At 38.3% G+C, this 20,868-nt stretch overlaps 2 protein-coding genes across 7 annotated transcripts; one reads left to right on the forward strand and one right to left on the reverse strand.

Annotated features, from left to right (window-relative positions):
• Nucleotides 1–1,437: 1,437 nt before the first annotated feature.
• Nucleotides 1,438–3,583, forward strand: ppil1 (peptidylprolyl isomerase (cyclophilin)-like 1). The gene is made up of 4 exons (XM_046853344.1): nucleotides 1,438–1,616; nucleotides 1,850–2,004; nucleotides 2,892–2,960; nucleotides 3,278–3,583. Exons 1-4 carry the CDS (start codon nucleotides 1,561–1,563, stop codon nucleotides 3,496–3,498), a joined length of 501 nt encoding a protein of 166 aa, XP_046709300.1. The 5' UTR covers nucleotides 1,438–1,560; the 3' UTR covers nucleotides 3,499–3,583.
• A 2,337-nt stretch (nucleotides 3,584–5,920) lies between these two features.
• Nucleotides 5,921–20,242, reverse strand: frs3 (fibroblast growth factor receptor substrate 3). Of its 6 annotated transcripts, none has more exons than XM_046837076.1 (8): nucleotides 18,293–20,242; nucleotides 15,676–15,797; nucleotides 15,501–15,589; nucleotides 14,715–14,901; nucleotides 14,010–14,171; nucleotides 13,601–13,722; nucleotides 11,645–12,523; nucleotides 5,921–10,773 (listed from the first exon to the last, which is right to left on the reverse strand). In XM_046837076.1, the coding sequence occupies exons 3-8, from the start codon at nucleotides 15,564–15,566 to the stop codon at nucleotides 10,333–10,335; spliced, it is 1,857 nt and encodes a 618-aa protein (XP_046693032.1). In that variant the 5' UTR covers nucleotides 15,567–15,589; nucleotides 15,676–15,797; nucleotides 18,293–20,242; the 3' UTR covers nucleotides 5,921–10,332. The 6 variants fall into 6 exon arrangements, with proteins under 6 accessions (XP_046693032.1, XP_046714425.1, XP_046701363.1 ...); XM_046858469.1 differs by having other exon boundaries at nucleotides 15,676–15,800; XM_046845407.1 differs by lacking the exon at nucleotides 18,293–20,242 and adding an exon at nucleotides 18,056–18,284.
• Between the last annotated feature and the right edge of the window lie 626 nt (nucleotides 20,243–20,868).

The following is a 20,868-nucleotide window of genomic DNA, read 5'->3' on the forward strand; positions in this document are numbered from 1 at the left end:
AATCCAGTTAATACAACTCCAAACCTACACTACCACCGCAACTGTGCACCTACATTATCTGGAGCATTTCAGAATCAATATTTGTCTAATAACATGACAAAAACATAAATAATTTTAATAAAATACAACCTACACACCAGAAATGCAGACTCATAATTTACACTGCTCCTCAGAGGCGGGCCAGTAGTACCGCTCGTATTCACTGGTCTGGAAGTGGTGAACAAAACCTTTCCCGGGCTGACGACGCTAGCTAGCTTCAGGGGCCGTCCTCTTCTCACGATATCCAGCTTTTCTTGAAAATGGATTTTTAAGTATGTTCGAGACCAAGTCAATTTCTCTTCCTCCGTAGGCATTAAAAAGTCTAATTTAGATGTATTAATGTGTGCAGAACTACAGACATATTTTGCCAGAACTTGGCTGTAACTGAATGCTGACGCTATTCTGGGCCAGCTAGCTGCCCTGTGAGGCGAATATGGAATATGATTGGTTAAAGAAACACAGCTATTACTTAAGGAGACTATGGTAAAAAGGAACAGCAGAACTGACTTTAAAGGCCCTGGGAAGATTAGATTGACATGGCAGCACATAGAGGCTGAAATCTGATTGGACAAAAAAATCTTACATCCTCATACACGTACTGGAAGCAGTGCAGCCGAAAGAAACGCTACGAAATGAAGAGAATTAACTGTTGGGAATAAATTAATCTAGATTTGTAAATGTAGGTCAGTGCTTCTAATAGTGTTTAGGTAGAGAAGGCTTTGCTGGCCCTGACCGCCTGCCAATGCTAATTATATACTAGCCAATAGCAAGTATTGCCAGTACTGCTGGCTTAAACTAATGATAACTCTAATGTTGATGACTACCATTTCACCAATTTGTATGCTTAGTGTATAAGGTGTATGAGGCAATACTGCTATTAACACATTTACATGTAAAGAAAGTGCAACTGTTAAGTGTTTGCAGCTATGTTTTGATTCAAGTGATTGAATACATTTAGAAATGTTTAATACATTAATCAAATTACATTTTTTTTATGGTTGTCAGTTTGAAAGCCACTTGTCCTAAAAGAGTTTTTGTAGATATGTTTCCACTCCACCCCTTATAAATAAAATTTTTGGCCTGAACAAACTAAAGCAACTCTCTATCCTCTAACACATGGCATCTGTCAAGAAACTGATTAAATATTCAAATCAGATGTCTATTAAAGAGTTTTATATGTAAGGGGGCCTCAGTTTGGTCATGTTAGTTGGGCTGAAGTTGTAAAAAACCCACGTGTAATAGTATATGTAGGGTTTTTTTGTCGATGAAACACATTTTGTTATTATTTCTCGTTTTGCCTCAGGCTAAATTCCAGTATGAGATAATGGCCGTGAAAAACACTGCGCTTCCTGACACTCTTCCGGTCCACTAGATGGCAGTACAGACATATTTGTCTTCTCTTCGTGATTTTATATGCAAAGAAAAAGAACACTTCCGTAGCACGTTTTGATGTACTATTTCTTGAGTTTATTTCGGTATATTTTCGGGAATACAGAGTTCTGTTGCTGTTAAGACTCAGAAATGGCAGGAATCCCTCCAGACTCGTGGCAGCCTCCTACAGTGTCACTGCAGACCTCGTAAGTAGACGCACAATTTATATCTAAGTGAATCAATGAATGTTAGCCTGCCTGCAGTAGAGATCTTCAGCCGATCATTTTTGGAGTAATGTAGGTTTCGTTTATGTAATGTTGTGCCAGTACATGTGTGGTTATGTGCTGGGCGAGGGGTAATGGGGTTTTCTGTAGGGTTAAGGATGACTTTTTATTGAATGTGAAATGCAACTTTGTCACTGGTCTCGTGTGGTCTTCAGTATGGGGAACATCGTGTTGGAGTTGTACTGGAACCACGCACCGAAAACCTGCAAGAACTTCGCCGAGCTGAGCAGACGAGGGTATTACACCACCACCAAGTTTCATCGCATCATTAAAGATTTCATGGTGCAAGGTGGCGATCCGACAGGAACTGGTGAGTCCTGGTCAATTGTACAAAGCCACTGCAGCTCAAAAGTTCCTCATACAATATCACAATTCCTTTCTCAGCACCCTGTCGTACGCTTTCTCTAAATCACACACAATGCAACTCCTTCGGACCTTCTCTATACTTCTCCATCAACATTCTTGAAGCAAATAATGCGTCTGTGGTGCTCTTTCTCTGCATGAAACCATACTGTTGCTCACAGATGGTCAACTTTTCCCTCAGCCTGGCTTCCACTACTCTTTCCCATAACCTCATGGTGTGACTGATCAACGTAATTCCCCTGTAGTTACTGCAGGTCTGCACAGCTCCCTTATTCTTAAAAACCGATACCAGCACACCCCTTCTCCATTCCTCAGGCATCCTCTCACCTTCCAAAATCTTGTTAAACAACCTGTTTAAAAACTCCTGCATCTCTGCTAAACATCTCCATGCTTCTACTGGTACATCATCTGGTCCAACCGACTTTCCACTCTCCATCCTCTTAATCTCTGCTCTCACTTCCTCCTTACTAATCCACATTCCTCTCCTTAAGGCCAGACCTACCCATCACCTCCTCATCACCTCTCTTTCCTTCACCTACATGCCCATTAAAGTTTGCCCCAATCACCAATCATTCATTCCTAGGTACACCTTCTACCACTTTATCTAACTCACTCCAGAATTAGAAAATTTATACAAGCAATTATCCTGTGTATATAAACATAAACTTTTAAGGGGTTTGAATTGTTAAAATATATGTGCAAGTGTAAATAGGCAATAAATCAGCACTACACAGAGAGCTATCAAGTACATCATGCATAGATTAAAATTCTCTAACCTAAAACTATGCTTAAAGGATGATGGTGGATATAAACATCTTTTTTTCGTGTTTTTAGGTCGTGGTGGTGCAAGTATCTATGGAAAACAGTTTGAGGATGAACTTCACCCAGAGCTGAAATTCACAGGTGGGTATGGCCAGAGATTATGCAGCTCGTTACATTAAATAACTTGTCCTATTAGAAAATGCAAAGTCTACATGTTAATAAATGTTACTGGAAATTGCAAATAGCCTTATAGAAAGAATTTGTGTATGCAAGTACGTCATTGTTGCATAACTTTGCTCAAGAATTCAAGAAAATCAGTCTGATTAAAGTAATTATACAGATTTGTGCATAAGTTTTTATTGCAGTTTCATTATTATGAAATCTGTGCCATGCACCAGTTTCTCTTACTGACTGTAAAACATTGTTAATCAGTGTTTGTTTTATGATTTATTTTTTAGGCGCTGGAATCCTTGCTATGGCTAATGCTGGCCCAGACACAAATGGAAGTCAGTTCTTTTTAACACTGGCCCCCACACAGTGGCTTGATGGCAAGCACACAATATTTGGGAGAGTTTGCCAAGGCATGGGCGTTCTTAGTCGAATTGGCATGGTGGAGACTAACAGTCAAGATCGGCCAATAGAGGAGATAAAAATTCTCCATGTGAATCTACCTAACTGACATTTGTCAAAAATACACTTTTTGTACAGTATTGCTTTTTAAAAAAACAAAAACAAAAAAAACAATAAACCAACATTTTAGTGTTTTCAATGTGTGATTTACATTAATAGCATATAGCTCTAACATAACCAGCCACTGAATGGACTCTTCCAGGTACCAGTCTAGCACCTGTAACTTGAAAGGCAGTCCTCTCTTTCTAACTACTTGAGGGTATTTCTGTAAAGTAAAAAAAAAAATCAAATCGACTTATAATAAGCACTTATAACCAAATGCTGATTAGATTAGGGTCCTTCTTTCTGCCATGTTGCTGTAACACAAAATTTCTACATTTTGCTTGGACTATGTAACGGATCTCTTGTGAATTGTTTTGGAAAAAAGTGTCTGTCATGTCACAATAATGTTTATATATGTAAATACATATGGCTTCCAATCCAGATCCCTCACACTAATTTATCTGCATTAGGATCAGCCTTAACCATGATCCTTAACAGTATACTAAAGATAAGAGAATTTACATTATAAAACTGTTATGTTGCATTTGTTTTAGCAGACAAAATTGTGCTAAAATCTCAAGCCAAGTTTAGTTCTATAGCGCTTTTTACAACGGACATTGTCTTAAAGCAGCTTTACAGAATTTAAGAGTTAATGTGAGCGATGTATATTTACCCCCGATGAGCAGCCATGGCGAGTGTGGCAAGGAAAAACTATCTTAGATGTTATGAGGAAGAAACCTTGAGAGGAACCAGACTCAAAAAGGGGAACCATCCTCATTTGTGCCATATCAAGAGTGTGATCATAAATCTTTAAACAATACAGAACACTGGAGAGTGAGAACTAACATGAGCACTGCAATGTAAGATTATGAGTAATGTCCTTTCTACAGTCTTATTCAGTCATTTGAGGTTATGAAACCAGGAGCTACTGAGCAACTCATAAAATAGCTCTACAGTGCCTTGTTCTCTTTCTGAGGACACTGAGGCTATGTTGGCATGCTTTTTCAAGCAAATGAGTAAAAATGGTGATACACATTTATGAAAACCTACTCATTATTACAAAGGAAAATTATAGTTATTGGCACAAGTGTGTATTTTCCAATTGTTTTTGTTTTATCGATGCACAAAAAGTGTAACTGTAGGATTAAGCATGTTTTTAAATACTGAACCTGACAGTAAAATGTCAATGGGCAGGGAAAAACTGATGTTGCCCACTATGCAGGGACAGGTTTAACTAGCACCAAATTTCATAGAAGACATCAGCTTTAGAAATTAGTTTTTACACTCAACTATGATAATAGCTTCATTAATATTACTAACCTTTTTTTATCCTGGCCAGTTACTGATGATGAACTGGGGTGAAAATGGATCCTATCCCAGGCAGCATACACAAATTCACACACTACCTCACACCAATTTATCTTTTGGCATGGTTTAGGAAGTAGGGGGAATTTGGAGAAACTCGTTCAGACATAAGAAGAACATGTGAAAATGTCACACAGAGAGTTCACCAAGCACAGGGTTAAACTATTTTTGTAGTTATTTCCATAAATGAATCAGGTGTTCTTTCATTGCTCTTTTGGAAGCTTTTAAATGTAGCTAATACACACTTAATGGACATGGAAATGTTTGTGGACAATTAACCATAAGACTTGTATGTGCTTTTTGAACATCCCATTCCACATTGGCTGTTATAATAATCACCACTGTTCTGAGAGGACGTTTCACTAGATTTTGGATTGTGTTTGTGGAGATTTGTGCTCATTCAGCCAGAAGGGTGTTAGTAAAGTCAGGTACTGATGTAGAGTGAGGAGGCCAGGGGTGCAGTCAGTGTTGCAATATATCCCAAAAGTCTTCATTACAGTTAAGGTCAAAGCTTTTTAACAAGCCACTTAAGCTCTTCCACTCCAGCCATATCTATGTAAACTATATCTTCACAGAGCTCGCTTTGTGCACAGAAGCACTGTCATGCTGGAACAGGTTTGGGTCTTATAGTTTAAGTTATGGGTAAAATTTAATCCTACCACATCCAAAGACATCCTATACAATGTTGTGTCTCCAACTTTGTGGTAAGTTTGGGAAAGAACCACAAACACAGATGTCCCAATACTTTTGTCCATACAATGTGGATGGTGAACTGTGAGGCACAATTATAAATACTCTTTCTGAGAATCAAATGCTAAATTAAAGTCTTCTCCACACAGGTTTAAAGGCAACAACAACAAAAAAACAAGAGTAAGTAAGACACATCTGCATATTTCAAACTTATTATGCAGATGCCCATACCAGTTCTCTTTTAAATAAACAGTGCACTTCCAAAAGTGATCCAACAACTCTGAGATATTTCACATCAGTACTTAAGCTTACATACAGCCTGCAGAGGCTTGATAGATACATATTATATAAAAAATGCAGATACCAACTTATGAGCATACTCAAGTGAATGCTGTTGTCTGAAAATGTGAACATTTGTTAACTCTACGAAGAAAATATATGTTGTTGCACTGCCGCCTTGTCACAAAGCAATATATAATTATAGAAAATTTTTATAAATCTACATCGATTTCTCATATTTAAAATATATTCTGCGAAAAGATGCCTGCTAAGTTATGCCTGCTGCTAAGTTATATAAAATTTCTAAGGTTTAATATTGAGAAGAATTTCAGGATTGAAACTCAATTCTTTGCCGCAGTGGAAAAGTGCGAGAAAAAAAAAGCATCAGCTCTGGTGAGAGCTAATAATTTTGGCTTCCAATCCCAACATAATAAGTTATGGATCTAGACTACACTGCTGTGATCAATTTTTTTTTACCTGACTCTTAAAATGACTCATCAGTAAAAGCATTTCTTTACAGTTCCAGTTTTAATATTGACATTACATTGAATCACATTCATTTTATTGTACAAGCCTTTCTCGTCAAAGGTTTATACGACTGAAAATAACATTCAGTATGGGGCATGCCTGCTCTGCATTGTAAGGAGGAAGGAAGGGGTTAGGACTGCAACTACATCAGACTACTGAAGATCTCATCTCTGTGGACAGAGATGACAACGCATTGTCCATCTAACAAAATGAATTCCAGTGCACGGACGGCTCTTCCTACAGTTCAGACAGCTGTGGCAAAAAAGTAGTTGTATTGTGTAAACAAACACAGGAAAAGCTGACTGCCACCGCATACCCATATATATGTTATGTACGCACACAGAAATACATACTTACAAGATAATGTAAATACTGTATACAAAGAAACCAACTGGAAAAAAATTGAATTTTTCAAGACAAAACAGTAACACTTTTTTTTTGTTGTTTTTTTTATCAGTGAAGATAGAAACATCGAGTGTAAATCGCCTGATCTGGGCGTTTTACGAGTCCGTCTCTGTGTATTACATTCATACAGAGAGTAAGACTGTTCACAGAGCTTTGAGCCCAGCAAGCTCCACTAAAGAGTCCATGCATGAGCCGCTCTCGATCGCTCTTACTCAGACACATTTGGCACTCGTTCACATTAATGTGCAGGACATCACAGTCAGTGAGCTCTGCCTAAGCCTTATTAAGACAAAATATGAAACCAGACTGCCAATAAGTCGCTCAGTTTTCAGTTAGGTTTCCTTCTAAATTTACCTTCAGCTGAAAATTTACCTCAGGCTTGGATGAAAATAGAATTATATGCAAATCTCATTTATGACATTGCATTAACGGAGAGGTACATAGTTGTTTTTGACAAAAACAATTAAACAAGGAAAGTCGAAACAAAGATTGTAATTAAGACACCTGTAAATGCTTAATGACTGTTCAGACTTTCTTTGTAAAATGTGAAAACAATGTGGTTTTTTTTTTTGTTTTTTTTTTTTTGTTTTTTTTTGGGATTCAATATCTCAATAATTCAGGATTATTGTTGTCCTATTTCTATTTTCAGTGCAACTAGCCTGGGTCTAAAGTGTAACCCATAATATATGAAATTCACAGCGAAGAGCTACTTCATTGACCCTGATGGAATAAAAAATTAGATTAAAAATGGAAAACTCCTGAAAAATAAAAACATTCACAATCCAAAGAGGTCTCACACAACCAACAGAAACACAAGATTCCAAGTTTCCTAGTATACCTTAGCTTTTCCCAAAATTTAATAACAACTCATATCATTTTTTATAGCACAATTAGGTTATCTATGATCACACGTATGTCACATTTACAAATACAATACCCCATTTCCAGCATTGCCTGGATTACTCCCAACAGCACATGTGTGTCAAGGCCTGAGAAAGACAGCAAAGCCAGTGCTGATTAAGACCTCTTTGAAAGGTGATGAAATCTCATTGTATCACACACACAGATCATCATATTTCACAACTTAGACAAACACTGATATGACCCCAGTAACTGTTATTGCAAAATGTTTTTTTTTTTCACACAATACCAAAAATATAGATGTTAAAACTAGATTGACTCTCTTAAAAGTGTTCAAAAGTGTCCAAATAGTTTATCATCGCATTCTTAGAGCACATTACAAGCACTGTAATGTACCTGTGTGAGTGTATATTACATGTTGATTTTGTTTGGCTTAACCCCACTAACAGCGTTACTGAAGTGAAATGCAAGGCTCTATGAAGAGCAATCGCTTCTAGCTGGATTAACTAAGCTGTGGGAACGTCTGTCACGAAATTCGTTCTTAATTAGAAATCAGAATACTTTCATTTATTACGAGTATCTGAAATTTAGGACAAATCCATAGCAAAGGGCTAATGAGGGTTAACACACTGGTACAGGAGAATAGTGTTTTAACAAATTCATCAAGTAAATAGTTGTGAAGAGTTTGGAAATGAAGCTCTGTGTGGCTTTGCTCTCAGTTTAGCATGGCTGCCAATTCCAGTGTGAAGCACTGAGTCTACATCCCCACCCAGCTTAACAACAAAAAAACCTACAGTATATTAGTGTTTCCACCTAGTTTCATATACATACTAAGCACTTTCACAGCTAAGTGGCATGTGTAGGTTTGGGCTATGCCTTTAATCATAATGTTTAAATGCTATAAATAAAGTTTATGGTTCAGTTATGAACACTTACTTTTTTTTTTTTCAAAGCTGGTAATAAAATTGTATAACTGAGGTACATTTGCACATTTATGAAATGTGTAGATATACTACAGTTATACACAATTCTTGTAACAACATGAAATCTTGACAAATTGATGGAAAGAACTTTCCAAACTCAGGAAGTACAGACCAGTGACTTGAATAATACAAGCAAATATGTTATGGCCCTTTTTTCCCCTCATCACACATAACCTCAATCTTATACTAAAGTCAGAATCTTGATTGAAAAGCCTTTTACTTTTGGATTAGTCTTAAACTTTGTGCAGAAAACTTTCCTAAGACAACTCTTTGAGCTTTAATCCTTGTCAATATGAATGCCAGGTAATTGCAGAATTTGAGCCATCATTCATATTAGTCTTTTTCACAGTATAGTGTAACTGCAAGGCAACATGTACAATAAGCTACCTGTTACTATAGGTGGAACAGACAAACATGAACCCTGACTGGAATTCTGCCACCAACAACAGAACATCCAGATTCGATAAATTCATAAAAAAATACAACTGAAAATCCTGAATTGGCATGTATTAATTGGAGGCAATGTCTAAATCATCAACATTTTAGCCCTGGATAGCTTATATTCTTTGTGAAATGAGTACAGCTGTATTTTATTTCCCAGCTGTTTATAGTTGTTGATAGCCCTAAAACTCCATATACACTATTGGCACAAGATTCAGTATAATATTCATCTGTTTGGCACAATATGTCACTAAAATAAAACTATTCCACATGAAACTGCAGTTAAAAAAAACAAATGGAACCATGACATGACATGTAACAAAGTTGGATTCTATCTTCTTCATCGCCTACGCTATATTTAGGAGACAATTAATCTCTTTGACATATATACGTTATTTACTCTTATGTATAAGAGTCAAATAACAAAATTAACCAAATCCAAAAATGCATAAATATGCATAATAAAATTAAATAAATTAATATAAATAAGGTTTGCCTAATCAAGGCTCATGGAATGACTTTTTTTTTATTATAAAAAAATAATGAAAGTCCTTCCTTCTGCATATGCATGGCTATGATGCTTTGCACAGTTTTTCCAAAACATAGATTTACATAAATACATACTCTTGGATTTGCACTTTGTTAACACTTGAATGGGAATAGATACGTGATTATTTCGGGGGTGTGGGAATAACAGTTAGGCTGTAATCTTTACCTGTAGTGTCTTTTACTCTCTCTTAATCTGTAATTTTAGACACAAAGAACATTCCAAACTGTATTTCTATATTAAATTGAATGCACTGAATGTTTAATAATAAAGAAAAGAAATGTTTCTACTCTAAGATGTAAAATACTATAAAAGTTAATGATAGACCAAATGGATGAGTAAAAACCTGCTGTGAACAAACAAGCTGTCTGATCTGGAATGCGATATTTCTTTTAAGGTTACTCAAAACACCTTTTCTTGTAAACCTGTAAAGGTATAATTCTGAGGCTCAGTTTAAAAGGAGGGGCTTGACTACAAATTGATGGTCACCGGGCACCAAAATCAGTTATGGACCACCTTTTAAAAATTGCATGAATTCATATAACATACAGCTGGTATATTCAGTTTTACCTTATTGTATCCACAAGAAGTAGCTGGCATAAGTGCAAATGTGTTTAAATTATGAGTGTGAGGATGGAAACTCCAACTAAATGGTGAGAGAACCGTAACACCACAGAGCTCCTTTGTTTTCTACTCTTACCCATAACCTTTTTCCCCTTACTCTTTATCACTCATTTATTTCTCACAGAGGCAGGTCGGTGCTGTTGTGGCGGGTCTTTCGGGACGTGCCATCGTCACGAGGCAGGGCTTTCTGCAGATTGGACATGGCTGCGGTTTTCTGCAGGTCAATCACAGCATAACACTCACCACGACGGGAGGGAGGCATTATCGGGGCAGCAGCCATGCCACGCTTCATTGGAGGCGGTCTCTGTGGCACTTGAGCTCCGCCCCCACTGTGCCCTGGGCAACTCGATGCTCCAGCCTCCAAGTCCACCTGGATGTAGTTGAGCTGGCGAGAGGGTGGAGGGGGCAGGTGGCGGCCATGCTGCTCGCAAGCTGCACTGCCAACTGTGCCCCGCCCTGCCCGATGCCGGCGGAAATCAAAACTGAAAACTCGGCCACCCCTCTCAGAGGGCTGAGGATGAGGAGGGCACGCGTGATGCAGATGGGGAGGGGGTGGAATCTGTTGGGAAATTCAAGATATAGTGAGGAACATCAGGAGGATCCAACACACTGGTGCATTTTGTATATTTATTTTCCCCTGAAGCTAAAGACACAAAGTGGTTTCAAAACATCAGAAACACTAATAAAAATGTACACATTAATAAGATTGATTTATAATTTACTACGATTCAATTTTAATTACATTTGGTTTTGAAATGTAATTATGTGATACTCTTTTTATACCAATAATATTAACTTATAATATTATAATAATATTTGGCCATATTTAATTAATCCTTCAAAAACATAATCTTCTTGTCTTTTCTGCATGTTGGTAATATTACTATAACTGCAATAGAGATTATGTCTTTTGGCTAAAATGATTACTACAATTGTTTTATTGTATGCAATACAGATAACCTGGATCAACAGGACTTCAAGTACTGAACAGAATATAAATAGCTGGTTTTGGATCCAGATTTTTTTTTCTAGAGTTGTTCTGAAACAGGATGCTGTCTGACCAGTGTTACCTCACAGCTGTCGATAGCTTTTGGTGAAGGCATTTCCCTGCCGTCTGAGACAAATCAGTGTCTAACATTGAATCTTACAGTCTGTCTACTTCTCACATAAATGTTTTGTTCTGTACCCCATATAACCCCTTGCTATTAGATCACTCATCAGAGATGGGGAGCCTGTCACAGTGTTATCTGTCTCTCTGACAGCTGGTATAGTTGTACAAATAAACCATATCTTCCATAAAGCGATGTGCTGCTGATCTTTACAGCAAAATTCCCCAGGGAATTTCTGCAGCAGCAAATCTACAATTTAACATGGCATAGCAATGCTGCTGTAGTACATTTAGATTTTGCAGGTAATCTGTGTTTCCCCACCTGTTCTGTATTGACGTAGTTCTGCAGAGCATCGCGATGAATCCCACCACCCCCACCACTTTCCTGATGATATCCATTAGGGGTTCCTGGCCCTTCTGAGTATTCATAATCATCAAAGTCCTCCTCCTCTTCCTCCTCATACTCATCATCATCCTCATCTTCATCCTGCTCCTCTTCTTCATCACGCTGAAGAGCACGGTACTCCCATACTGGCGGCAGTGACGGAAGGTTCTCGTAGTTGAGCAGCGCAGAGCGACGATGACCCCCGCTGTAGCCCTGCGGAGGCAATGAGGAGGCATGTGTGTGTGAGAGAGGCAGAGCGTGTGGGTGTGTATGTGGGTGTGTTTCTCCAGCTGTGCTGCTGCTGCTGCTTGAGCCCACAGACTGTGACTGAGAGGCACTGCTGGGGCTCAGCCTCTGGCGGCGTGGCCCGCGAAGACCATTAATGTTCTCATATGTTAGCTGGCTTCCAGGGCAAGGCTCCATGTTGGGGTGCCGGTGCAGATGATGGTGATAATGGTGGTAGGAATGTGTGTTGCACATGTGAAGGGGCGGGGCTTCCTCTCCCTCTGTTTCGGAGCTGCCATCAGGTGCTCGAAGAGGATGAGAAGAATGTCGGTCTCGCTCTCGCTCTCGTTCCATCATGTGACGTTGTGCCGGTGTCGGCCCCAGCATGAACTTTACCTCCTGGGCCCCTGGCTGGATGAAGAGTTGCGGGTCCTTGTGGGAGTCTTCCATGCCGCAGCAGTGCATGCTGGGCTGGCTGGGTTTGGTGGATGCCTCGGTGAAGGCGAGGGGCCGTACCTCGGGCAGAGATCGGACACAGTGGCGGTTGGAAAGCTCACTCTCCATACTTACTGTGTTCACGTACGTATGTGTCTACAGGGAGAAAAAAGTAGTACAAGACTGTGCAAAATATCACGTTTTTTAAAACATTAATTCAAAAATACAGCCTTTAAAGGCACAAAACATCTTCCATTCAATCTTAGGCTGGACAAGTTACAGTTTACTAAGTGAGCACTGACAAATATATTACACCCATATTATCTTTAAAAAATTCTAGATGTCGCACCACTTTTCTTCTTTATCGCTAATCAGAGGGTACTTTTCCTGCTTCTCCAAGCTCTTACTCATGCCATCCTGTGGCCAATAGGTTCCTGCTCCTACTTAACTAAAATGTTCCTTTCATTCTACATTTGTGGAGATGTACTGAACCTCCAGATTTACAAATAATTTTCAGCAATGAATCTTGAAATGTTCTGTGGGATATTCTTTTACTGCAAAGTGGAGTGGCACCCTTCTGCTTTATTCAAAATGAAGCAAGAGTTCAACAAAACATTCAAAAATGTAATTATTGATTACGATTCTTCTTTATTATAATTCAAAGATATTAGTTCTGTATATGGCATTTAGGGTGTGTGTATTAGGGCTGTCAATCGATTAAAATATTTAATCGGGATTAATCGCATAGTTGTCATAAGTCAACTCATGATTAACTGTAAATTAATCGCATATTTTTTATGTGTTCTAAATGTACCTTAAATGTATACTCGTCAAGTTTTTTAATCAACATGCGCCGGAACAAATATGGATGCTTCATGAAAATGTATGTTTATTATTAATGAATCCATACTCAACATAGAGCACAAAGACAAAATATTCTTGTGAAAGTAATAACGGTGTTTTAAATTATGTAAATCATCAGGACACCAAACAGAACTTTTGCTGTTTCCACACGGATGGTTTTAATTGCTGGATGCGTGCAACAGGGCACCATTTATTTATTCATATTTTTTATAAAAATGGTCAAACAGAAATGCACGCTGCATTAATCAAAGGTTAATAAAATTAGTGCAGTTAAAATGAATGTGTTAATGCATTATTAATGCGTTATTTTTTACAGCCCTAGTGTGTATATATGTGTGTCTGCACTAAGTAGGGTATGTGTCGCTTTACCTGATCATCCATGCCCATGAGACTGTGTCTGTGGTCATCAGTAAGGGAAGGTTGTGATGAGTCTGCACTTATAGGGTACCCCGGGTATCCATTAGGAAATGTCTGCACTGGGAAGCCAGGAGCTAAGCACAGATGTTTAATGAGTTTAGAATGGACAGTGTACAGTGGTGTTGCCATGAGATTTCTAAATATTAGCTATCAAATTGGTAGTAATCAACTTCAGCAGAATTCCTGAACAGCAACAAACTAATTTTGACAGATGCTAACACAGTGTACCAAATCCATGAACATTCCCATTACAATATATCTGCCTTAATTCTAAATATTTATTAATCTTATTTTTGTCATGTGTAATGTGTATGTAAATCCAATTTTGATTGCTCCCTGTGTGTGTTTGTGTGGGTCTCACTGTTTGGTGTTTGAGGGGTTCGAGGCATCTCCATCTCCGGTGTGTGGCCAGGCCGGGTCATAATCATGGGCTCCTCCACCACATTAATGCTGTTGCACTGCATCAGCTCCTGCAGCAGGTTAAAGATCTCTTCTGCCCGAGAGCACTTAAATGCAAAGATCCCTGCATGAGAATAGAGAAAAGCATCTTCATCTTCTCTTAAACACTCACCCTCTCACAGAGTATGAAAGAAGAATGCTAAAGAGAAGGAAATTTGTTTTTTCACCAAACTTCTACAAGAGCAAACTTCTACACCTGAGAACACTAAATGGATCAGTTCATTTCCTATTGTAAGTCACTCATCCTGTTACTAGGGGGCAGTAAAATAGCAAAAGCTACTCTCCACCATATAGAAATATAGAATCTACTATGTGCTGGGGATCAAAATCAACTTCAAATGGATTACAATAATTCTACAATCAATTCATAAAAAACAATGAAAGTGACCTGAATATATTCAGAAATGTTGGAAACTTTCAAAGAGTTCAATAACAGAATAAAATAGTATTGAGATTGAGTCTATTAATTCAAGGGACATTTATATGCTCAATCATTCCACAGTCATACACAAAGCTGACTCTCTTTAATTAATTATCAGCTCAATATTTAATAGATGGTAAATGAGAGAAGGCAAGTGTTTAGTCCTCTGTGGATTAGTGAACTCACCTTGTCCTGTCTGACAACGCCTCCCGCTCTCGAACGAGAACAGGTTGGAATCGTAGCCGTAACGCCGCAGGCAGAGGTACGGCCACCGGATGGCATCACGCTTTCGTGTGTGCAAAATGAGCTCGGTTTGGGTGAGCTCCATAGTCCCCGATCCCAGTTCGTTCCCTTCATCATCCACATTTGTCACCTGCGATAGAAAAACAGATCAAAAAAGGCAATCATTTTCCTCCTGCTCTGTGTGAAGGCTATGATTTAATTCTTAAATTTTTTCTGGTTGTTAGTGTGGGTAGCAAACTTATTTTCTATGTGATATTGGTGTATTTAAATTGTATTTTATCTACTATAGCCTTTTACAGCTTCTTTAACATAGCAAAAAAAGAAAAGAACAAATCTTATCGACCTATCCCTACCAGTAAATAAACATGTATTCACTCACCCACTCTACTAAACCTGCTCTTGTTGTCCCTCAAATGTCCTTTTTTCAGACATTTTTGCAGAAGTAGCAGTACTGACTTAGTAAAGCTTACAGATCAGATTCAGCCATTATATTACAAATACTGCTATACAACAAAGATAATAACAAAGGAATGTCAGAAAATGCAGTAGAATGAGCCAAAACTTAACCACCAAAAAGCAAGAAACTGAAATTTGACAAAAGGAAAAACTTTGCCCTCTGTGCTCTAAAAGGCCACGCCTCCAGACTCCATATCTCTAGCACCTTTTTTCACTAAACATTTTATTTGGATCTATAACAAAACAATGTGTGCTAGTAAGTATTGTATGTACCTTGAATTTGGTGGGGTGGTTGTCTTGAATGGCGTCTCTGTATAGACAGCTCCAACAGCTCCCCATAGCTTCAGCAGGTTAGCTGAAACCTAAAAAATAAAAAAAAAGATAAATACATTTTATTTCATTAGTTAGAACAGCTGACCAAAGTGTATTAGAGAAAAATAAACTGTACCTGGTGCAGGCCATCAGTGGGAGTGATGCTACCGTCAATCCCAGAATTCTCTGCTGGGGGTCATGGTGGAACAGGGCTGGGGTGGTACAGGCAGCGGGCTCCAGTCTGCAAACTTTTCATATCTCCTGACAAACCGAAAAAAGAGATTCCACTGAGGATTTTTTTCTTTTTTTCCAAGAAAGTGTGCTGTGATTAAGATACAAAAATGGAAGTCAATCTGCGCTGCATTGCCTGGCTCCCACGGGATGTGAGGTATAATTACTTTACATGACATTTCTGTCTCGCAAAAGTTCATAGGCTCTGCCTCAGGATAGCGAAAAATAAATACATTTTACTGCTAAACTCTTACAATTCAAATATCACCTGTCAGGACCTCAAATGCGATACTTGTGCAAAAATGTTATTTTATTTCTAATTTCATGTCATTAAAAAAAGTGAATTAACACCATTTACTTATTTAAGGAAATCATGTGTTGCACTAACAACTTTGTGATAGAAAGATATTGAGGCATAAACTTTCCGACCTTTATATCACCACAGAAGTTATAAACAAAATACATTTGGCATAACATATACTAATCTGTTATTACAGATTACATGTTCACAAAATAAACTAATTAACTCATTAAAAAAATAATGGAATGGTTTCGGTTTTACTGAAGCCTTTTTCACGGACAAGAACATGTCGATCCGATGAAAAAAACAAAAACATCCATGCCGTTAATACAGCATTGAATAATATTTAAGAAAGAAGCAAACAGCAGTTTTCGCTTACTAAACAAACATGACAAACATGCTGACAAGTTCCAATGCCACAATCTGGACTCATATTTACAAAAATAAACAAGTAATGCAAATCATTCTGACAAACGAGTTTGCAAGGTGTTTAAACTGGTATAATAAGGAAATGAACATATGGATAGTGAAGGTTTGATATCTCAATTTTTAAACTGTAAGATTTTAACAGGGTTTGATTTGGAGATGACAGGAACATTTTCTTTTCTTATTGCTATGGCGGTTCATCTTTTTTAACTTCAGTATGTAACTTTTACCTGAAAACGTGCCTTTAGAGTTAAAGTGTTAAAGTGTACCCTTGATGGTACGACCCAACTGACAAAAAGGGTGGCATTTAGTACCCTTTGTCAGTGTGTATACTTATTATATAAAGGTATAATAATTGTCTTAGTAGTAGTAGTCATAAATTTAAATCCCAGCCACACCAAGCTGCCTCTCCTAAGCCCCTGAGCAAGGCCCTTAACCCTATTGCTGCTCAGTTGTATGAATGAGATAAAAGTAAGACGCTCTGGATAAGGGTGTACGCCGAATATATAAAGTCATAAATGTAAAAAGTAATAGCACTGTAACTTACTTTGAAACTTCTAACCTGTGTGTCAGGAGTAGGGCTGAACTTTAACACGAAATATGGAGCAGATCAGCTCACAAGACACTGCATTAATAATATACAACCTGTTTCACAATAACTCGGTTGCTATAGTGTAGAATAATAGATACACAAGCTCTGAGTGAGATCTAGTCTAACTTCCTGATCCCAGCATCCTCTGACCCCACTACTCTTAGCCTATACTGTATATCCGAGTCATGAAGTAAGCTCATAAAACAGGCCTACTACTACTACTACTACTAGAGACCCTGATCATGCAAAAACAAAACGGTTTGTGGTAATCAGTGGCCATTTCTTTAAACGTGCACCAAATCTGCGACTGCAATCTCACGCCTTCCGCGTTCATTCATGTGGCAGGCATTGAATCACAGTGCATATAGTTGTTTGTGATTAAAAAAAATGCATCCCGTTGCATCCTCACTTCAACAGTCCAGTCTAGATGATCTCGTGGCGGTGCATGCAAAGCCTACATCTTGTAAAATATCAATAGCTCAAACGCCATATGGGTAGAAACTATTCATTTAAAGCTAAAAAGAATGTTTGTGCATGCTACATGCATGCTGCTCCTGTTCTTGTTCCTGCTCCCCGGGGAAGATGTCAGAGGAGTCCGTGAGTGACACCTGCAGCAGGTTTCATACCGCGCTTTAAATACGAGCAAAAACAAAAGGGGGAAAAGACATTAAAAAAAAACAATCAGGGAGCTCAAGGTTACGCGCTAAACGAGCTACTAATGAGCGCCGAGAAAGAAAAAAAAGGCTGCATGAGAACAAACACGCACCATCAGAAGGAATCCCGGGGGGAAAAGACATGCAGAACAGTCACAAGCTGTCTCCAAAATGGCATATTCTATTGTTTAAACAGCGACGTCAATCACGCAAAAGACAGAAATACACAATTGATGGAGCAGCCATGGATGAACTCGAGTGGTCCATAGCGGAAGGGGGGTATAGCGAGCGCTGTTTAGTAACACAGTCCTACCGTAGAAAAGCCTACTACAGCTGGATGCTAGTGACGGCGGAAATACTGCGCGCTCCACGCACACGCTATGATAAACAGAGTCCCGCGAGTATCAGCATCAGCATCAGCATCAGCACCGTGGTGAACGTGGACGCTGCTGCAGACACACGCCGGAGCTGCTGCCTATAAGCTCGGATGCGCCGCTTCTCTCTCTCTTTCTCTCTCTCCCTCTCTCTCTCTCCCTCTCTCTGTACTCACATGTTCTCCAGCGGAAACGAGCGCGGAGGAGCTGCGGTGCGGAGTCCGCGGCGTTGCACACAAGGAGGCGGTCTGCCGGCTGTCCTCCGCTTCTTTCTTCACTTACATTAGCCAGGGGTTTTGTTTACTGATTGGTTTTAAAGCCCCCCAAAAAATGGTTAAAAAAAAAAGGTTTGCAAATGACAGGTTGGGAAAAGGCAGTTGTTTTTGCCCCCTCCTCCTCGACGCCCCCCTTGCTGCGGCACGGGCCTCTCTTTGACATTTGCCGAGCGCCGGGGTGAGAGTTCAGCCAGCCAACGAGGCCTGATGGAGCGGCAAGAAGGTAGACACGCTGGAGGACCAGCTGAGGCGGAGCGCGCGCTCACCGGCACATGATGACGCGCTGCCAACATCTCACCATCCCCGCGGCATCATCTACCGCTCCACTCATCACACCCCATACACACATCCCTGTTTTAGTTTCTCTCACAGTGCATGTGCGCAAACATCGTTTCAAATCAAATAATTGATTCTAATGATCATTGTTATGAATAATAAATTGTAAAAAAATATATATATTCCAACGAGGAGAAACAGTGACATTGTCCATACAACACACCATACCATACAATTAGTATCATGTAGCTCTTCCCTTACATGCAATGGTCTTTTCGTAGAGAGTTCATAATCAGGGATCAACATCCCTTAAGTGTGCATGATTGCTCGACCAGTTATTGATACACACTATACACACTGTAGTTCCCACTTTTAAATGTTTACTTGTTGGAATAAAAATCCTCTTAAGAGGAGCAAAGAGAATCAGAGGTTACACATAGTGCTTATTATGGCCTAGGAAAAATGCGAATATATTCCCAAAGAGTCTGATACATGTCAGAAAAGAAATACAAATCTAAAAACATAATACAAAATCATTATGTGAATAAGTGCATGAATAAACTTTAATACATGTATATGCTTTTAGAAAACTGTTTATGCATGAAAAACCTATGATGTAACAATGTAAGGGAATATTGTTTAATTTTTTTATGCAATTGATGCCATCACTTTTTGCAATATATTGTATTGTCCAGCAAACTGAATGTGTAATATAGGTTAATATTAGTAATGATATTATAATATAATATAATAGTATATTGGATCTATAGCAGATGCTTCAAAAACTAATTGTGTTCATTTTGTGTTGTTTTGTTTTTTTAGCATGCTTTAAGAGAAAAAAACCCCAAAACAATTTCAACAGATCACAGGTATAAATGAAGTGATTCCAGCAAAAATATGTTCTCTCTTTACTACTAGTATACACCGATTAGAGATAACATTATTACATTATAACATTTTTACATTAGAAAGAAATGTTATGAAGAGTATGACAACTTTTTTTATTACTGCATCAATAATTAATTGTTCAAAATCTTTTGCTTTGTTGCAAAGTCTGAAAATATTTATAATATTGCACATTTTTGACTATTTCTATCCTTGCAGTGGAAATCATAAAAGAATGTATGATTCTGTAAAGGTTTATTTGTGGGAGGAAAATTCAAAGACAAACTTTAAAGACAGAAACAGTAAATAAAATACCACCATAAATCTTAGACCTAAAATTAAAAATACTTTTTCAACAATTGGATTTTTTATTCTTCATAATCTTGATCTTTATTTGCCGATGGTGGCCATGTTTTTGAGATACGCTAATGTCCTCCTAGACCCTTGTGGCAAATTGGACATAGACACTGCAGGCCAATTTGGTGGGACTAATGGATTCATAGTTATTGCCGCTTTTATTTTTTTCCATCTTATAGCGCCACCAAGTGGCCAAGCTACTTTTTTTTTTTTTTATTTAACCTCAGAGTGAGCTCATGCACGTCTATGAGTTTGAAGATATCTCATGCCTTTCATGAGTTATAGCCATTTTTGTAAAAGCGGTCCCACCTAATTTTAACTTTGTGGCAAACCTTTGCAAGGCTGAGTCTTAAGTTAAACATTTATTTTATATACTTTATATAGTTACTATATAAAGTGTGAATCTACAATTTTCATAGTCATGAAAATAAAGAAAACTCTTTGAAGGGATAGGTGTGTCCAAACTTTTGGTCTGTACTCTATATATATAGCAGTATACTGTGACTGTATGCTACATAGTGTAAACATTGGTGGACTTTAAGCAGCATTAGAGTGAGACACCAAAAAAATGCACAAACTGGTGGAACAATGCAACCGGCAGCATAAAAGAATATCCATATTTATAGGATATTTCAAGCCTGCAGATAGTTATAGCTGATCTGCATAACTCTGATCTGTTCTGGGTCAGGAGCATCTCTGTCATCTCATTCCTTTTGAGAGCGACGTTCTCCAGAAACTGGATTTTTACTGAGTTTTTAAATTAGTGCCTCAGTAATAGTGTATTGTGTGTAGTTAGTAAGTCTGAGTCTGATTTCTTTGAATTGCTCTTAACTCTTAATGGATCTAAATCTTGTGCTTTGTTGAAGTCTGAAAATAATTACAATTTTGCAGATTTTTTGCCATTTTTTAATCCTTGCAAAGAAAATGATAGAAGAATGTATACATTTGGAGAGGATTAT

Source organism: Silurus meridionalis, chromosome 1, assembly GCF_014805685.1.
Source record: "Silurus meridionalis isolate SWU-2019-XX chromosome 1, ASM1480568v1, whole genome shotgun sequence".
Taxonomy (NCBI): Eukaryota; Metazoa; Chordata; class Actinopteri; order Siluriformes; family Siluridae; genus Silurus; species Silurus meridionalis.